The sequence below is a fragment of the Neopelma chrysocephalum genome, unplaced genomic scaffold (genome assembly GCF_003984885.1).
Source record: "Neopelma chrysocephalum unplaced genomic scaffold, ASM398488v2 Primary Assembly neopelma1_119, whole genome shotgun sequence".
Taxonomy (NCBI): domain Eukaryota; kingdom Metazoa; phylum Chordata; class Aves; order Passeriformes; family Pipridae; genus Neopelma; species Neopelma chrysocephalum.
Genome location: NW_020897781.1, coordinates 1,442,567 through 1,460,636, shown reverse-complemented (window position 1 = coordinate 1,460,636; position 18,070 = coordinate 1,442,567). Strand labels below are relative to the sequence as shown.

At 59.3% G+C, this 18,070-nt stretch overlaps 1 protein-coding gene across 2 annotated transcripts; it reads left to right on the top strand.

The window, feature by feature from the left end:
• Positions 1-224: 224 nt before the first annotated feature.
• Positions 225-17,866, top strand: RGS19 (regulator of G protein signaling 19). Of its 2 annotated transcripts, none has more exons than XM_027697350.1 (6): positions 225-296; positions 11,729-11,868; positions 12,032-12,168; positions 14,104-14,178; positions 15,178-15,412; positions 15,975-17,866. In XM_027697350.1, exons 3-6 carry the CDS (start codon positions 12,068-12,070, stop codon positions 16,161-16,163), a joined length of 600 nt encoding a protein of 199 aa, XP_027553151.1. In that variant the 5' UTR covers positions 225-296; positions 11,729-11,868; positions 12,032-12,067; the 3' UTR covers positions 16,164-17,866. The 2 variants fall into 2 exon arrangements, with proteins under 2 accessions (XP_027553151.1, XP_027553150.1); XM_027697349.1 differs by lacking the exon at positions 225-296 and adding an exon at positions 8,958-9,085.
• Positions 17,867-18,070: the final 204 nt, after the last annotated feature.

The window sequence follows — 18,070 nt, the reverse complement described above, 5'->3', positions numbered from 1 at the left end:
ACCGGGGCTGTGCGCGGTGTGGGTGCGGGAGCGTGTATCTCTCTCTCTCGTGTGTGTGCGTGCGTGTCTCTCTCTCTCTCTCGTGTGTGTGTGTGTGCTGTGTGTGCCGTGAGGAAGTGCCAGGGCTGCAATCGCTTTCGGAAGTGGCCGGCGGGGCCGGGCCGGAGCCTGCGCAGTGCCGGCGCCGCCGCCGCTCCGCTCCCGCTGCCGCTCCCTCTCCCTCCGGTGCCCAGCCCGGCGGCAGCGCAGCGGCGGCGCCCGGGGGCGGCGGCGGCGGCGGCGCGGATGCCCGGCCCGTGAGTACCCCGCGCCCCGGACCGGGGATGCCGCGGATGGGGCGGGGAGTGGGGGGGAGACACGCGCGCTCCCATCGCCCCCTCCCTCGCCCGGTGCCCAGCCCAGCCTCGCTCCCCCGGCGGACCCCGCTTTGCCCACCCCCCTCCCTCTTTGCACGCTCCCCCCGCCCCGGGCATCCTCCCTCCTGCACGGCTTTCCCCCCCCCCGACACGCACCGAGCCCCGCGGAGGATGGAGAGATCTGCCTGTGTGTGTGTGTGTGTGTCTCTCTGTCTGTCCGCGCGTCCGTGTGTCCGGCTGCTGCCTGTCACCGGCCCCATGTGCGAGCGCTGGGGCGGGGGGATGCTCCGTGGGGACCGGCCGGCGGGGCGGGGGGACCCCGAGCACCGAGCAGGGAGCGGGCACTCCCCGCCGCATCCCCCCAGGGGAGGGTAGGGCTCCTGCCAGGAGGAGGAGGAGGAGGAGGAGGAGGAGGATGGAGAGGGGGAAGGAGGGGGGCACCCTTCAGCCGCAGGGCCGGCTGCACCGGGGTTTGCCCAGCCCGGGGGCGGAGGTTGCAGGGAGGATCCCCCCCGGAGGCCTCCCCGGCTCTCCTGCACCCACAGGTGGGTGCCAGGGCGGCGCCGGAGCATCCACGCAGGGATGGCCAGGCAGGCTCCCTGCCCGTGCAGCTCCCTGTGCGCCCATGCAGAGGGTGCTGAGCCTCGTCAGGGCGATGGGGAGCCCTGACCTGGCCGTCCAGGGCTCTGGGAGCACCGGGGCTCGGAGAGGTTGGCTGAGGTCAGGGCAGCCGTGAGCTCTGGTCCCCACAGTGTCCTCCAGCAGCAGCACGGCCAAGAGTTGGCCAGAGGGACCTGCCTCGGTGGTTCCCAGGACACAGCTGTCCCCCACAGGGACGTGACATGCAACCATCGCCCAACACGAGCCCATCACGTGGGCAGCATCGCGGGATGCCACGACTTGGCGCCGTGTTCCCGCAGCCGAGGGATAGAGAGGTCCAGGCACGGCCACCAGAGCTGCTCCGCCTGTGGATCGCTGTGCGTGCATCCCTGGGCACGGAGAGGTTCCCTCGGGAAGCTCCCTCTCCCCGCCACTTCCATGAGGCTGCTCTGGCACAGATCCATGGCCTTATTTAAGAAACTAAACAAAAAGTGTTAAGCGAGTGGGAGGGATTCCCCTGCTGCGAGGGGAGTTCATTCCCCTCTGGATGCGTCTCCATCCCCGTCAATAGAGACACTCATCCCGTGTCACGCTGGATGAGCGAAGCCGTGGCACTTGCTGGCCTGTTGGATGTGGTTTTCTTTGGGAAAACGGGTCGCCCCAGTGGGCACATATTTCAGAGTATCTCCCAAGGGAGAGCGCCACATCAGATTTCCCTACAAGGATTTTAGCTGCTCCGCGTCAGCCCTTCCCCACAAATGACTCAAGCCACTAATCAAAATACAGTCGTGTTCTTCAGCAATTAAACAAACTCCACCTCGTAGGATTATAGTGGAGAAGCAGGAGTTTAGTGACAGGAATATAACTCAATCAGGGTGCGGGCCCATGTTGATATTATTATTAAAAAAAAGAAGGAACCAAAGGCAGATAATTGCATAATTCAACTCAAACCCAGAGAGGGTAAGGGAGAAAAATACCTTGGTAGGGTAGTTAGTGCTGAGTCTGCCCAAGCACATCTCAGCTGCCTCTGGAAGGGCGTCCTCTCCCATCTTTGCTGAGCTTTGGTTCTAGTCTCACTTTTAGGCTGGACTTGGGCTCCAGCATCAAGTTTAAGCTGGGCTGGTGTGAGGGGGTTGGGTGAGCTCAGTGCTCAGGGCTCTTCCTTGTGAGCAACAGGTCCAGAGTGGCAAAGCAACCACCGTGTCACTCCTCAACCTCTGCGGAGTGTGAGCTAGAGCTGGCGTGGCTTTTCCTCTTTTTTTTCCAAATGTTTATCCTCTGGATAAAATAATTTTGGAAAGTCAGCTGAAGGGGAGATAAGAGCCACGCTTGGTGCTGGCGCTGCTCCTGAGCCATCCTACAGGCCACCCTGCCTTTCCCCTCCATCTCCTTCTGCTCCTTGGATCGGTTCCTGCACCACCTCCCTGGTCATGCCTGAGTACCCCAAAAAAAAGCAGAGTGGCCAGGGCAGAGCAAGGCCAGCAGGCATCACTGCTGGTGTGCCACACGCTCTCAGGGTTCGGCTTGCTGGGTTCTTGTCTGGAATAACAGCAGATTCTGGGTGTTCCAGTGCCCACGGCCTTCACCGAGACTTCCTATTGCTCAGTTCCTTATTCATCTGTGCATCTCTCTGCATTTCCTTTACAGAAGCTGTTCAGAGAGGGGGAGATCCAAAGCCAGTTGTTTATATACATGATTTCATAGCTATCTCCTATTCTGGGGAGAGGAAAAGATCTTGGACCTTATCAGTTGTTATTTGCATCCCCCAACATGTTACAACATGGGTTTTGCCTGTGGAGAGTACAGGATAGGGGAAGAGTGTCTGACATTTTCTGTGGTGTGAGAAGGGAAGGAACTGAACTTGCAGGGACTCCAGCCACCCTGTCACAGACTGGAAAGCAGCTCTGCGGTGCCGGCACTGCGCCTGCTCCGGCAGCTCAGGGAACAGGCACCCAGCCCCACAGGCATCTCCCTGTTCACACCGTCCTGCTCCAGCCCCACACGAGCCTCCTTCAGCTCATTCCGTCAGTGCTGGGCTCAGCCAGCCCATTTACTTCCCCAGCTGCTTGCCCCATGTAGCACAGGGAGGGTGACCTGCAGAAAGTCCCGAATCCTCACTGGCCATCCAACAGTGTGATGGTAACTCCAAAAGCTCCACTGGCTGGCTCTCCCCTCTGCACCCACAGGTTTGAGGACATCCATAACTTTTCACTGGGATAGAATATCTTGAATCCAGCTGTGCATGCTCTGCAGGAGCCATTGGCTGTGCTGGTCCACGAGCCATGGGGTGAGTTCCCTGTGGTGCTCCCCAGCCTGCCCGGGAGCTGCTGGGACCTGGGGACACGGGAACTGGTAGCTTTGGGGTAGAACTATAGTGAAGGCAGAATCCTGGCTCCATCTGGATCCTGAGTGCCGTGTAAAACAAGGCAGCAACCCTGGAGTTCTGATCGACCTTTCACCCTTCTGCGAAAGCACTCCCTGGGAGCATGGAGAATTATGTTATTTCTGTTATTTTTGGCTGGAAATCCACTGGGTTCCTTCTTCAAGGGGGACCAGTAACAAAACCTCCTGCCTGTGATTTTTCCCCCTCCCCTGCCACTGTAGTGGGCATGGAGGGTGATGCCCCAGCCCACCCCATCAGCTCCTCCGGGTCCGTGGGACCTCAGCCACCCCGGGTGAGTGTACCAGGAGAGGTGGGGAGCAACTCTGCCACTCACCCATCCTACAAAACCTCCTGCCCATGGCCATTTCGTGGAAGCAAAGATTTAACCAGGGGGAGGGTGGAGCAGCAATGAAAACAACAACAAAGTCCTTTGGGGTTCAGCTTTACCATTCATCTTAGACATGGAAAAAAGGGGGTTTCCTGACAGCAGGAAAATGTATGGTCGAGTTTTAGAACAAGCCACCCTTCCAGTTCTCTAACCACTTGGAAACAGCCTCGATTGACCTTTTGAGGGCTCTTAACTCCAGCTGTGGAGACCTGCTGGGTTTGGGGGCCCAGGTTTGCCACACTCCAGACTCGCTTGTCAGCACTTGCCTGCTCTGAAGGCAGAAACGCTGTGGAGGCTCAGGCAACAACAGGATGGGCACAGGCAGAGCAGAGCCCCCGGCATCCCTGTGCATGGCCATGGCTCTGGGTGCAGGGGACAGGCTGTGGGTGCACTGGCAGCCTGCTGCCAAAGCTGGAGGTACTGTTGGTTCTGTCTAGAGAGGGTCAGCAAAGGGGTTTGGGGTGAGCTCTTGGGTTTGCCAGTTCCCCCCTCCTGCAGGCTTGAACCCAACCAGGGCTGTAGTTTCCTCTGGCAGAAGGTGAATGCCCAAGCAGCGTTTCAGGGCAAAGGGCAGAAGGAGAGCAAACAGGTACATATTGGCATTAGCGAGCAGGAGTCCCAGAAAAGGAAAGGAAAGCTTCACACCAGCCTGGAAAAGATGACAAAAAACAAGGAAAGATGCTGCCTGGGCACCTGGTGTGGGTTTCCCCATGAGGAGAGAGCTGGCAAGGGGGATTTGGGGCCAGGGAAATGTATTGCTGTGATAGAAGTGCATGTCCTCTGACAGTACTGGAGCCCTGCAGCATCCGCGAGGCTTGGGGAAGGGCATCTCTCACTGGCATCCCCTGCAAGGCCCATTCCTTCCATCTGAGCCCAGAATACCTGCAATGGGCATCCACCATGACCAGACTCCTGCACCCCAGCCGTTTTCTGCAGCTCTGTCTGGCAGCAGTGGGATGCAACAGCTGCACTGGCTGGCACTGCCCCAGGGCCGGGGGCCACCTCTGTGACATGGGGCCACACAGGGTGACAGTGCTTCCTTCCTCCCCACTCTACCAGCTCCTCCTCGGGGTGACGGAGCTAAGCCCTGCCATCATTCTTCCCCTTTGGTTGGGGTTTAAAGAACCGGGGCAGCCAGTCTCAGAGGGCACAAATTGCTCACAGTGCTTCCTGATCCTTCTCACAGCCAGGCCAGGGCAGAGCTCAGCTGCTGTCCTGGCACTGTGACCACAGCACAGGGGTCACTTGTGACCCTTGGGATGCTCCAGAACTTGGACAGGGTGTCAGGTCACCAGATCCCCGTTGCCCTGGATATTTGCCTGCAGGATGGTCTCATTCTGGAGTCCCTTACTGTTTTAACATAGGACAAAAGTCTGATGTGGGAGGAAGTTTTACTGGTGCAAGTGAAAGCTCAGCTCTACCAGCTCTGGTCCAGGGACCTGTGGTGGCACTAGGGCTGGGCCTAGGCACTCACCGGTGACATCTGCCTAAAGCCAGACCTCAGAAGGCAGCAGCACCCACAGATGCCCAGGTGAATAAACCACGGTGGGCAAATGCCCTGGGGTGCAGCATTTGGGAGATGCTCCCCCTTGTCCTCAGCTGTCCTGCTGGTGTGGCCCCAGCCTGGCCGGTCCCACTGCTGGGTGAGCCAACTGCTGGGCTCAGCCCTGCCCTGACCACATCAATGCCACACAGGGCCACGCTTTGGGCAGGGAGCGTGGCTGGAGAGCAGGGCCAGACCTGTCCTTGGCGTGGTCAGACCCACCTCCTGCCTGTGCCAGCACACACTCCCAAGCCACCTCGTGCCCAGATGGTGCCTCCTCTGCAGGACTCTGGATGCAGCCGACAGGGTTTGGTCTCGTGCCGGGGCTTGAGGGGAAAATCAGTTGCACTGGGAGGTCTGGGAGCCATGGTAAGTGAGCCCTTTGATTCAGCATTTCCCTGTGTCCCTCCTTTTCATCCCAATCCCACCTTGATTCTCCATGTGGTTCCTCGCTTCCTCGAAAGGTGCAATTCCTCCTCTTATCCTCAGTCATCCTAGCAACCCTCTTAGCACCCTCATGCCCCAGATTATCACTGTCCCATGGTCCCAGGGGGTTGTGGTGCTGCCCACACTGGCATGTGCTGGGAGAGGAACAGGCAGGTCCCGGTCTGGCAGCACCCCATGGACAGAGAACACCCCACTACCCACCCAGCTCAGCTCTCACCCCAGCTATGCCAATGCCTTATCCCTCCCTTTCCTCTCCTCTTCCCTTCCATCAGCCACCAGGCTTCATCCAGACTGTTTAGCCCCTGCTGAGTATTGATCACTGATTTCTCCTCTCCTTTCCCATGGATCGTTTCCGAAGGCAGAACAGGCGTCTGCCTTAACGCCACAATACCTCTACTAATAGAAACATAGTTGTCAGGGCTTGCAGGCTTGCCTTATTAAACCATCCAACTGATTGGGACGGGTGCTATTTTTATGCAATAAAATAATCAACTCTGTTTCAGTGCCAAAGTTGGGGTCGGGGGGCGGGTGCTGGCAGCACTGGGCTCATTGTGCCACCCAGCAACTGCTGTGCCAGGACAGAGCCATGGGTCTGTCCTCCTCTTCCCGGCAGGTGCTGGAGAGGCTCATGTGGTCCTTTTTGGAGGGTTTGTGGTGGGATTTGTCTTGGAGGATGCTTGAGCAGAAATACACTGGGAGCAGAGGAGATGGCTGGTCTGGAGAAGGACCCCGGCATCATCCTCATCCTGGCAGGAGAGGTGCCCATGGAGCAGTCAGCCCTCAGGGTGCAAAGGACCAGGGAGGTGTTGGGACACACTGCAGCATCTCGCAGTTCCAGTTGGGAAGACTTGCCTCCCCAGCCTCTGGGAATGGCAGAAAAATCACTGCAGGGCAGAGAATCTCTCTGAAGGCATCCCCTGGCTGCCGCCGCCTCCACCCCGTGCGCGGGCACATCTGTGGTGTTATCAGTGCCACGCGCTCGCAGGGCAGGGAGGACATGGCAGGGGGCAGCCACATGAGCATCACCCACCCCCTCATCCCAGCGGGACCCAGGGAGCCCACCCAGCCACTGTTGGGATGGCTGGCACTTCCATGCTGGTAGTATTGGGGTCAGCCCAGCCCCATCCTGCAGAGCCAGGGGGCTCAAGCCCTCAACCTCTTTAATCTTTTTCTAGTAGATTGCTAAAGGGGGAGGGGGGTGAAAACCAAGTCTAAAAATAACTCCTAAAACTTCCTGTGCTGCTGGCAGGTGGCTGGGACAGGCTGCGGGGGCGGGAGGCAGCTGTGGGGCTCGGCAGTGGTGCCTCAGTGGTTACCCCAGGGGTAACCCCAGCAGAAGGGTCCTGGGAGGTGCCAGCCCCCTGTCACCCACCCCGGCTGCCTGCTGGGCTGCCTCGCCTCTGCTTGTTACTCGGTGGCCGGTTTCAGCCAAATTTGGCAGAGATCAGAGGTGCTGGGACCTCCTGGGAGAATGCCAGGGAGGGGGTGGGGAAGCTGCAGGCCGGGCTGAGCCCTTATTAGACACTGGAGAATCCAGCGGCGCACGGGCGGCGGGGGAGGCCAAGCTCTCCTCGTGCTGATCCAGCGTGGCCGGTCTCACAGGTGATGGGTGTTTGCAGCTCGTCCGAGGCGTGGAGAGGGGCTGGATCCAGCATTGCTTCCCACTGAGGCATAACTGGCCTGTGACAGGGACTTGGCCTGGGATGGTGTCTCCACTGGCACCAGGGGTTTGTACATCACCCCCACCCAGATGATCCCTGTGGGGGTCTGTGATGAGCAATGAAGCTGCCATCCCAGTTTTGACCCATAAAATATGAGGGGAAGGTCTCCTCCTGGGGTGGGGAATGGCCAGAGGCGGCCAAAGAACAAAAATACCCTTGGTGCCAGTGAGCTGGGGGTGCCAGGGGCTTCCCCGTGGGAGCGTGGCTGCATTCTGGTAGCCCCAGCTCTCAGAGCTGGCCCTGCCTGGCAGCAGCAAACAGAATCGTGGAAAACCGTCTGGGAAATAAATGAGGTTCAGGTGCCCTGAGAAGCAAAGCCCAGATGAGCCCCCGAAGCACCTGGTGGGCAGCAGCGAAGGCGAGAGGTGGTGGCAGAGGAAGGAGCTGCCGAAGCAGAGGGTGACTTTTTTTCCATCCCATCTGGATGAAAACGCCCAGATGGGGACAACGGCAGCACGGCCGCCTTGGGTTTTGGGTGCCAGTGCTCACAGACTTAGGAAGAGAGGCGATAACAGCTCCAGTCCGGGGGAAGGCGAGGGAAGCGGCTGAGCCTAACACAGCACTGGGAGAGCTGATAATGGGCACATGCCACAGCCCCAGGGGAGCATGTGGGAGGTGCCATCGTCCCCCTTCCTCTGGTGAGACCGCGAGTGAGGGGCAGCCGCCAGCAGAGACCACAAGGGGTGTTGGTCGCTGGTGTGTGCTGGAGCTGGAGCCTCCTCCGCCCACAGCAATGCTGAGGGTGAATTTAATCAAGAAAACGGAGGTTGGGCATCTGATTTCTCTCTCTTCTGTTTCGTTTTTTTCCTGAAGAGGAAAAAAACCAAACAACTTTGTTTGTGAGTCACTCTTGGCGGAGGGAGCAGGGCTGCACTCTGTGCAGCAGGCTGGCACATCCCACCTCACACAGACAATGCTGCGGGGAGGCACCCCCGGCCACTCTGACTCAGCCCACCCTCAGGCACAGGCACTTTCCCTCACTGCCCACCTCGCTGCCGGTGTCTGTGCCCCACGGGCAGCGCTGGAGGCACCGGGGACACCGGTGGGAAGTGCCATCACTTTGAAGTGGCCTCAGCTGGGCACCAAGAACCAGCCCATGTCCACCCTGGGGACATATTCTGCCCATCACTCCTTGGCAGAGCTGCTTCCTTGGTCATGGGGTTGTTCCAGCACCAGCATGCCTGGGTTATCTCTGAGATGCCACTATCAGTGCCAGTCCTGGCTGGGGAGCTCTCGTGCCCTCGTGCCTGTGGCAGCCACCAGATCCATCCAAGGGCTGGAAAGCAGGAGGCTGACCTGGAAGCAAGAGGCTGAGCTGGCTCAGCCACTGGTGGGACCTGCTGTGCCCCACTCCTGCCCTGTCAGGGCAGCTGGCCCTGTGATGGAGCAGCAAGGACAGCAGCCGGGCTGGGCCGGGGCTTTCCCAAAAAAGGCCTGAACTCTACAGTTGAGTTTGCCACTTCCCTTACCACTCCCTTTCCTGTGAGAGGATGTGTTCGGCCGCTTTTCTTTTCTCTTTCTCTCTTCTTTTGTCCCCCCCCTTCCTGCCCGCAGACCCGGCGCTCCTGGCGATGCCACACACCCCCTGAGCTGGCCGGGGTCACCCCGGCTGGCACCCGCCACCACCACGTGATGGCCAGGCTGCAGGTACGGACACGGCACAGCAGGTCCCCCCACACTACCTGCCCTCCCAGCACAGGGTTGGGGGGTGCACAGGGATCAGTGCTGGCTGTGCTGGGGGTGCCTCTGCACCTTGGGTGGGCACTGGTTTGTGCCTTGCACTGCAGAGGTGGGGGTGGCTGGAGGAGGATGAAACACTGCTCAGGGCTTCATCCCTGGCCAGGGTGCTTGGGGAATGTGGGGTGCATGAAGAAGTATCATCGCCAAGGCCAGTATTTGCCATCACTTTGGTGTGGCCTGCCTGGGCTCCACAATGCCACGGCTCCCACTGCAGCTGGCACAGGGTGATTATGGCGTCTGCTTTGCCTGGGGTGAGCAGGGCACAGGGCGCTTCGTGTGCAAGTGCATGGGATAGAGCTGTCCCGGCACCTTGGCAAGGCCAGGTGGAAGGGGGGTTTCCCTTTAACAGCGATTTTGGGGAGTGTTCATCTTGTCTGATTGTGTGGTGGGGTCCCATCTGCATTTGGCAAGAGGATGGTGTGGTGCCAGACTCATGGGCATGTCCCAGGCACATGAGCTGGCACAGCCCAGGGAAACCAGGACTCCCAGGCTCATGGGGGAGCTCAGCGAGGGCGGCTTTTGGGGCGTCCCTTCTCCCTGTGGGGAAACAGTCCCCTTCTTGTCATCCTTCCTCTTTTTGCAGCCTCGTGCGCATGCCCTCACCTTCCCTCCGGCATTCACAGGCTCCACCACCCGCCAGGACTTCCCTATCTGCTGGCCTCAGCAGCCCCACGGTGGTGCCTGGCACTGGGGCAGCTGGTAACAACCCCCTGGCACACGGCCCCCGCCAGCATGGGGAGGTGGGGTGTGTTGGGAGTGTCAAGGGGGGCACAGACAGTGCTGGGAAACCATTCCTGCAAATCCGGAGCATAATGCCAGTGCCCTTCAGTGCCAGTCAGAATGTGCTGGCATTACCTTTTGGTGCCAGCAAGGATCACACCAGCATCGCCTCTTGGTGCCATGGGCCAGAGTTCCTTTGAAGCCCCACAGCTCCCTTCTCCCTGTTCCCTGTGGCACAGCCCACGCAGTCGAGATGGCCCTGGGTGTGTGCCACGGTGTCCAGGATGGACTTATCCTGCACTCCTGCTGAGTGCACCCTACAGCATGGGGAGGGGAGACTCCATATGGAGGGATGCCACCCAGTCCTGCTGCCTCTCCAGGGTGTGTTGGCTCAGCCCCCTGCAGGTCAGCTCCGGCCAAGGAGTGAAGTGAAGAACCTGGGAGTCCCCCCAGAGCAAAGCCACAGGCTGTCCTCACACGCCTGTCCCTCAGTCACTCCCAGTCCACCCATTCCACACCCAAGGGCCATAGCAGAGCCAGGGTGGGCTGGGAAGGAGCAGGATTTTCCCAGCCTTCAGGATTTCCTCCTGCTCTCCCCATTCCCACAGTCTCGACACCAGTTGCTGTCATTGGTGCCGCAGCCCCCGGCAGTGCCGGCTGCCATGGGGTGAGCGGTGAGATGTGGGTGGGCAGCAGGAAGAGGGGTGCCAGGAGTGCAAGATGGTTGGGCCGAGGGGAGCAAAGGAAAGGGAAAAAGTGGGGAGTTGAATGGACCTGAGGGCAGCAGAGTGTGAGAGGGAGCAGAGCTGCTGCTGAACTGGGCGACAAGGTCACAGCCATCCTGCCTGCACTCAGGGCTATAAATAGGGACAGTTGGGAGTGAAACACAGACTCTCTCCTTTTTCGTTCCTGCAGGAGCGCTGGGACAGCGGGAGGGTTTGCGAGGACCCAGGAAAGTGCTGCTGGGTGATGGCCATGCTGGGACAGCGGGGGCTACACTGCCGGGGCTCAGTGGGTGTTCTGGGGACAGCTCTGTCCCCAGCTGGGACCCACACCCTGGCTCTGTTCCCTTGCTGAGACCACAGCAGGACTCAGACCTGAGGTGATGAGACCTGGGGCAGCTCAAAGTGGGGATGCTGAGGCTGAGATGTCCGGGGGCTCTACCTGCCTGCTGCCCCTGCTCCCATCCCTTCCTTCTGACAGGGGAAGGACTGTGATTGCTTGGCAGGGCACAGGGAGGCCGAGCCAGCTGTGTCCGTGTCCTCACCACTGCCCATGCAGAGGTGGGTACTGAGCCCAGCACCCAGCATCGCTCCTGCCCAGGAGCATCCCTGCTCCAGGCTGAGCCAGCGGTGCAGGCAGGGGGCATAGGATAAGGTTTAGTTTAGCACTGGGAGCTATGAAAACTCCCCACCACCACCCCATTTCCTTCCACTCACATGATGCCGTGGAGCAGCTCCGACTTCCCCATCCCGTGCCTGAGGGCACCAGGGGGTCCAACCACGCTTCCCCGCAGCACAGGGTACAGCCAGGGATATGCAAGGCCAGCACTGAGCTCCACACCCTGCCCAACCCCACTGCTGCCTGCAGCAAGCCCCACAGCATCCCCAAAGCATGGGAGGGGATCCCAGGCAGGGCAGGGGTCTTGCAAAGCATCTCCCGATGTGTTTCCTCTTCTACTTTCCTTCTCACTTCCTTTTCTTGTGCTTTGCCTGCTGCCCTGCCCTAGCTCGCCACCTTCCCAGGGCTTTCCTTGGCACAGAGCAACCCCCTGAGCACTTGAAGCTGGGGGCTTCCACTGAAGTAACGTGGTTCCTCCTCTCCCCACAGGCTCCATCCAGGAGGCGGCAGGGACGTTAGCCGGGGGGTCTCGGCTCGGCTCACCCACGGGCTGGGAGGAGCAGAGAGCGGCACAACAGCCCCCGGAGCACGACCCAACCCCGTCCACCGTGTATGAGGCTGGGACGCAGGTGAGGGGTGACTGACCCGGGGCCGGGGTGGCAAGCAGGAGCCAAAACTGAATCAAAGCAAGTCACTGCACAGGGGTGCCCCACGTACCTCTGTGTGCTTGCACGTGGTGGGGGCTGACTGTGGACAGCTCACTCACCTGCTCCCTGCCCTCCTCCCTTCCAGTACGCAGGACCCGCGTCCGCAGAGACACCCCTTCCGATGTCCCGACATGAGACTTCTCCGACAACGGTGCAACCCGCCAGCAACCACCGCCCCAATGCCTGCTGCTTCTGCTGGTGCTGCTGCTGCAGCTGCTCATGGTACGTCCCACCACCCGCCCCAGCCCAGGCTCCTGCGGGGCCAGTGAGCATCACCCACCCACCACGTCATACTTAATTCAAGGGTCCCATAGGCAGGGGTGATCACAGAACCACAGCAAGGCTTGGGCTGGAGGGGATCTTAAAGATCATCCAGTTCCAACCCTGTTCCATGAGCAGGGACACCTTCCACTGGACCGGGTTGCTCCAATCCCTGTCCAACCTGGCCTTGAACATTTCCGGGGACGCAGGGGTTGCACCCATGTTGCTGCTCCTCTGTGCTTTGTGCAGCAACAAGTGATTGGACGTGGCTGCTGCCCAAGCAGGTGACCAGGTCTGAGGGAGATGGGGTCCCACAGCAGCCCCCACCACTGAGATCTCTGCAGCCCTGTGGTGCAGCTGTAGCACCCACACCATGGGCAGTGGGTGCAGGAGGGCAGCTGAGACAGAGCCGGCCCCCACTCGCTGAGCTGAGCCTCCAGACCACTTGTGTGCTCATTGGGTTGGGAGTAGAGAGCAGAACAGGCATGTGGTTAGACAGGTGTAAACTCCAGGTGCCCTGACGCAGATGGGCATCAGTGGAACTGTGGCACGGGGCTCTCCCCGGCACAGAGCCCGGTGAGCCTGAGCTGAGCCTGAGTGCACCATGACTCCTGTCCATCAGCCAAATCTTTTAGAATACATAAAGCAGAAAGCAGCAGTGGGTCCCCGTGGTGCTGCACTGGTGGTCTCCAGGGAGGGATGGCCCTAGTCCATGTGAGCCCTCTGGGAAGCTCTGCCTTGGAGCAGCAGGTGCAGTGTCCAGCCCTGCCCTTCCAGCACTACCCAAAGCCAAGGATGTAACCAGCTGCTTGCCTCCAGCTGCATCTCCTGTCCTCACTGAGGATCCACAGCTCTGTATTTTCTGGAGAGCCCAGATTTTGGAGAGCCCATCTGCTCTTCATCCTCAGCATCTGCTTGCTTAGAGATTGCTGATGGTTCTGGGCTTTGCAGCACCTTTGGGCTTTATGGCCATTGAGAGCTGTGAGCAAAAAACCCTGGAGCTGAGCCCTGTGCATCTCCCTCCTGGATGCTGCCCTGGGCTCAGTGGCATTCGGCCATGGGCTGAGTGTCCCTTCCCTGTGTCTCTCCTCCATCTCTGCAAGAGCCTGTGAGCAGAGGTGGGACAGAATCCCAGGGAGGTGGCAGATATCCCTCCTGTATCCCGTTTCCAGAGCAAGCAGTGCTGGGGCTCAGGCACAGCAGGCAGCGAGCCCTGGGAGTGGCACAGGCAGGGACGTGCCTGCAGCTTCACCCACCCCAGCTGCCCACGCTGGGGCAGAGGTTTGCACAGTCAGTCCCGTGCGAGCAGCGAGGGATGGTGTCGCAAGCAGGAAGGGCTGTGGTCAGCGCCGGGCGCCAAAATTCAAGGACCCGGGGGAAGTTGGCTGATGGCCGCTCTCTGCTTGTGCCACCAGCCCCCCTGGGGGTGAGGGGCACGGGGGACAGGGGACACTGGCATCCCCCAGCCCCAGCACCTCCATCCCACGATCTGCCTCCGGGCTGAACCGGTGCTGGGGTGTCACCAATAAACCCTTGTTTATTTATTGGTGTGACAGTTCACGACGGCTTTGCCGTGGGCTGATCCGGCACTGACCTCTGCCGGCTGCTGCGGCCACTCCGGCTCAGCCCAGCCCTGGCACACATCCCTGGCACATGGCCCTGGCACATGGCCCGGGCGCTGGAGCGGGAGCAGGGCCGTGGCAGTGCCAGAGCACAGGGACACCCTCTCATGGTGACAGCAAAACTGCACGAGGGAGCCAGGGTGGCACCAGGGCAGCAGGTGAGGGGAGGGGATGGGTGGGGGATGCTGGTGCCCACAGAGGACCCCACAGGGGTCAAGGTGGGGCTCTGTGAGTGTCCCCAATGCCCCTGACTACCTTTCTGTCTCCCCGTTAGGAACGAGGACCGGGAGCGAGCATGGAGGGCATCCCGGGAGACCAAACTGGATACCATCCCTAACTGTGAAGCGTGGTGAGTGCAGGGGCAGTGCCATGGCGTGGTACAGCGTGGCACCATCCCTTCTGCCACCCTTCGTGGCACCCAACCCTGGGGTACGCACGAGGAGGAGGGTCAGGGGTTCCTGATGATGTGTCCCCAGTTCCCACCAAGAAACAGGGAGCCCGAAGCCAGAGGCTGCAGCCTGCTGCAATTCTGCCCTTGAGCCCCTTGCAAAGGGAAATTGAGGCACAGAAAAACCTCAGCAGGTTTCGGGTCTCATCCTGCCCTTTACACCTGCTGCCAAGAGCATCTTGCAGCCATGGGGAGAGGAGGGGAGAGGCCATTCCTGGTGCATTCAGCACTGAAGCAGAGGCAGCAGCAATGTCCACGTACTGTGGGACACAGTGGATGTGGGACTCAGGGAGGAGCAGGATGGGCCAGCCCCCCACTCCAGGAATACTCAGCACAGAGCACCCACTCCCTGAGGGATGAGTGTGACCCCCTCTCACCCAGCCTAGCCATGGGTGCTCTGTGCAGTGCCTGGCACAGCCAGCTTAGGGTCAGACTTGCTAATTATCCATGGATAATGATTGTACCTGCTCTGCTTGAGCAGGTGATGAGCTTTTGCTGGGGAGCAGCCTCCCTCCTTCCCCAGCTGAAAGGGGGTGATGGACCTATGTCAGTCCCTCTTGGCTCAGAGCTGCCTCTCTGCTAAGGAAGGCCTTTTCCTAATTTTGGGATTTGTGCAAAGCCAACACCAAAATACATCTCAGTTTGGGAAATCCAGCCAAAGGCAAGGCCACACTCCAGCCCAGCTGAGCAGAGCTGGGACAGACCCCAGGAGAGACCTCTGAGAGCTCTGTAACACCAGAGCCTAAGCAGGAATGGCCTCTGCATGAGCACAGGGGATATGTCTGGGCACAGTCCCTCGGGGATGGGACCAGGGATGAGCAGTAGGGATACAGTGAGGAGCCCGCAGCCCTCCCTGGCCAGCTGTAACGCTGTGTCCTTGCCTTCCCCTGGATCTGTCAGTGCCAAACCCACGCCAGAGGAGGTGCAGGGCTGGGCACAGTCCTTCGACAAGCTGATGAAGAGCCCGGCGGGGCGCAACGTCTTCCGGGAGTTTTTGCGGACTGAGTACAGCGAGGAGAACATGCTCTTCTGGCTGGCCTGTGAGGAGCTCAAAACCGAGTGCAACAAGCACACCATCGACGAGAAGGCCAGGATGATCTACGAGGACTACATCTCCATCCTCTCTCCCAAGGAGGTATGAGGCAGAGCCCCTGAGGGGGTGGCTCGGGCTAAAATGAGGCTGGGGAGGATTCTTATGGAGAGGGCTCTGTCCCAGCTCTCACCACAGCCCTGTGACAGTTTGGGGATGAGTTTGGCAGGGTAACAGCGGTAGGGAGAGGAGCCCCGGCCCCGCAAAATCCTCAGGACGCAGCCGGCCGTGGGATCACGGGCCAGGTTGTGCTGCGGGTCCGAGACCTCACGAGGGCACCATCGGGCCGAGGAGATGCTGCATCCCGGCCTGCGGCATCGCCGGAGTGGGAACACCCAGGGCGGGAGCACTCACACCCGCCTCCTTGTGCCCAGCTGGGGGACACGGCAGGGGACCCAGAGAGCTCCCCGCTACTCCCTGCAACCCTCCCTAAACCACCCCAATATCATCCAGGATGGAGCACACCACACCGTGGTCTTCCCACATCTGGCCACAGTGCTGTATTGATACTCAATTTCCCACGAGAGCTGGTTCAGGGGTGGGTGCTGGGGCTGGGGGCTTGTCCTTGGGTTTCCCCCAGCCCTCAGTTTCTCTCCCTGCCGCCCAGGTAAGCCTGGACTCGCGGGTGCGGGAGGTCATCAACCGGAAGATGCAGGAGCCGTCCTCGCACACCTTCGACGACGCACAGCTCCAGATCTACACGCTGATGCACAGAGACTCCTACCCCCGCTTCCTGAACTCTGCCATATACAAATCGCTGCTCCAGAGCGTCTCCCACTCCTCCTCGGAGTCCTAAGGGCGCCCGCCGGCCGCGGGGACACTGGTGGGGACACAGTGGCTGGGGGGGCTTGGTGCCTCCTCACCTCCGCCACCTTCCCTGCTGGCCCCCACGAAGTTTTTAGCTTTTTACCTATGAACTGTCACCCCGGTGTCTGGGCCACGCTCCAGGACTGTCCCCGAGGCACAGCCCGGGCCGGCTCGTACTACTGAACCCCTGCCCCGTCCCCGCCGCTGGCCGGAGCGAGCTGGGGGAGCTCACGGGAGAGCGCCCGGGACCCGGTTTCCCCCGCACCCTGTTTTGAAGAGGTCACTTTATCCCATCTCCACCACACCTGGGGACACGGCACATCCCCATATCCCACCTGAGATCCAGCTGGGGACTGAGTTGGGGGGTTTTTTGAGGTGGGGGGAGGTCGATTGTTGTTTGGTTTGTTTTTTTTTTTACTTTTAATTTTAAATGCTCCTTTGGTTGGCTTTTACTGGGGGACTCGAGGGGCGGGAGGGGGGTTTGACAAGTGTCTCTGTACATATAAAAACTTGTCAGATTTACATCACTCGGTCTGTTTTAGGTGGCCCAAGGGGTGGGGGGCAGTGCTGCAGCCTGTCTGTATTCCTGATGGATATGGATGGAGCAGAAGGCAGGGTTCTGAGGGGTCAGAAAAGACCGTGGGGATATGCTCAGCAGGTGGGCAGGGGGTACCCTACAGCTGCCTCCCCCACCAGTCCGTGTCACACATCAGCACTGCTCCAGCCCCAGGACATCACGTGCTGTCACCCCAAACCCAGAGAATCCTGCACCCTTGGTTCAGGGACCTCAGAAATGGGGAAAACACCTGTGCAGGTGTGTTTTGCCCTCCTGCAGAATCCACAGGCACCAGGAGCCCTGAATGGCTGGCCCACACCTGCCCCACCAGTGGGGAGAAGCCCAGGGATCTGCCCTGGGCCCTTGGAAGCTGCTTGTGACCTGGGCTCCACCCAGGATGGGAAATGTCACAGGGAAGATGCAGAATATCCATGTGTTTTTGTACAGCACAAGGAATGGTTTACTGGAGCCCCAGCACACAGGCTTAAAACATGTCTGTCCCTGCCTTCCACACTGAAATGAAGCCAACGCAGGGGTTTTGATGCTGGTCTTTGCTTTTCCTGACCCACCACAGCAGTTTCCTATTTATCCACCCATTCCCCTCCTTCTCTTTTTGGCCCTTCCACAGAAAAGAGTACTGGTTCTTTTTACTGAAGATATTTTTTAAACAAACAAATTCTTTTAGTTTTTTTTTTTTTTGTGGGGTGGTTGTTTTGTTGGGGCTTTTTTTTTTGGTTTCCTTCCTTCCTCATGGCATGACTGTGTGGAAATTCATGTCAGTAAGTTTAGTTTTCTTTGCCAAGCTGGAAATACAGTTCAAGAAAATGTATTTTTGAGAGAGACCAGCAATGGTTTGTTAGGAATGTCGGTATTGTTGTTATTATTGGCAGGTTTTCCCCCACCAGTGCCCAGTCTGCACCCCTACAGCATCCCCACCCTGCACAGGGGAGGCTTTACTTCTGAGTGCCTGGTTTGTTCTATGAGTAAGGAAAATAGTCTCAAAATGTGGTTGAAGGTTGAACATCCCTGAAGCTGTTCAAGAGCATGGCAGGGAGGTCAGTTCTTCTACACACTATAGAGGTCTTGGACCAGGGAAAACCCTGCTGCCACTAGATAATCTAGTTTTTCTCTTGCTCCCAATCACCTTGTAAGCAAATCTTTACTTCTGAAACACCTCTTTATCCAGTGGCCTTGCCCTCCCTGGCTCTCCTCTGTGTTATCCCAGAAAATGACACGGTACTTTTCCCTCACTCCTGCTTGGTACTCTCCATACCTAATTCAGGATTGTCAACCAGCTGTACCCAAACTCAACCCACCTCCTCACAGGAACACGAGAAGAA

What these genes read in the sequence shown, in the direction of transcription:
- RGS19 (XM_027697350.1), top strand. Translation starts at nt 12,068, where the DNA reads ATGTCCCGACATGAGACTTCTCCGACAACGGTGCAACCCGCCAGCAAC. An exon ending in TGCTGCTGCAGCTGCTCATG is followed by an intron (nt 12,169 to 14,103) that starts GTACGTCCCACC and finishes TCTCCCCGTTAG; the next exon opens with GAACGAGGACCGGGAGCGAG. An exon ending in CCATCCTCTCTCCCAAGGAG is followed by an intron (nt 15,413 to 15,974) that starts GTATGAGGCAGA and finishes CCTGCCGCCCAG; the next exon opens with GTAAGCCTGGACTCGCGGGT.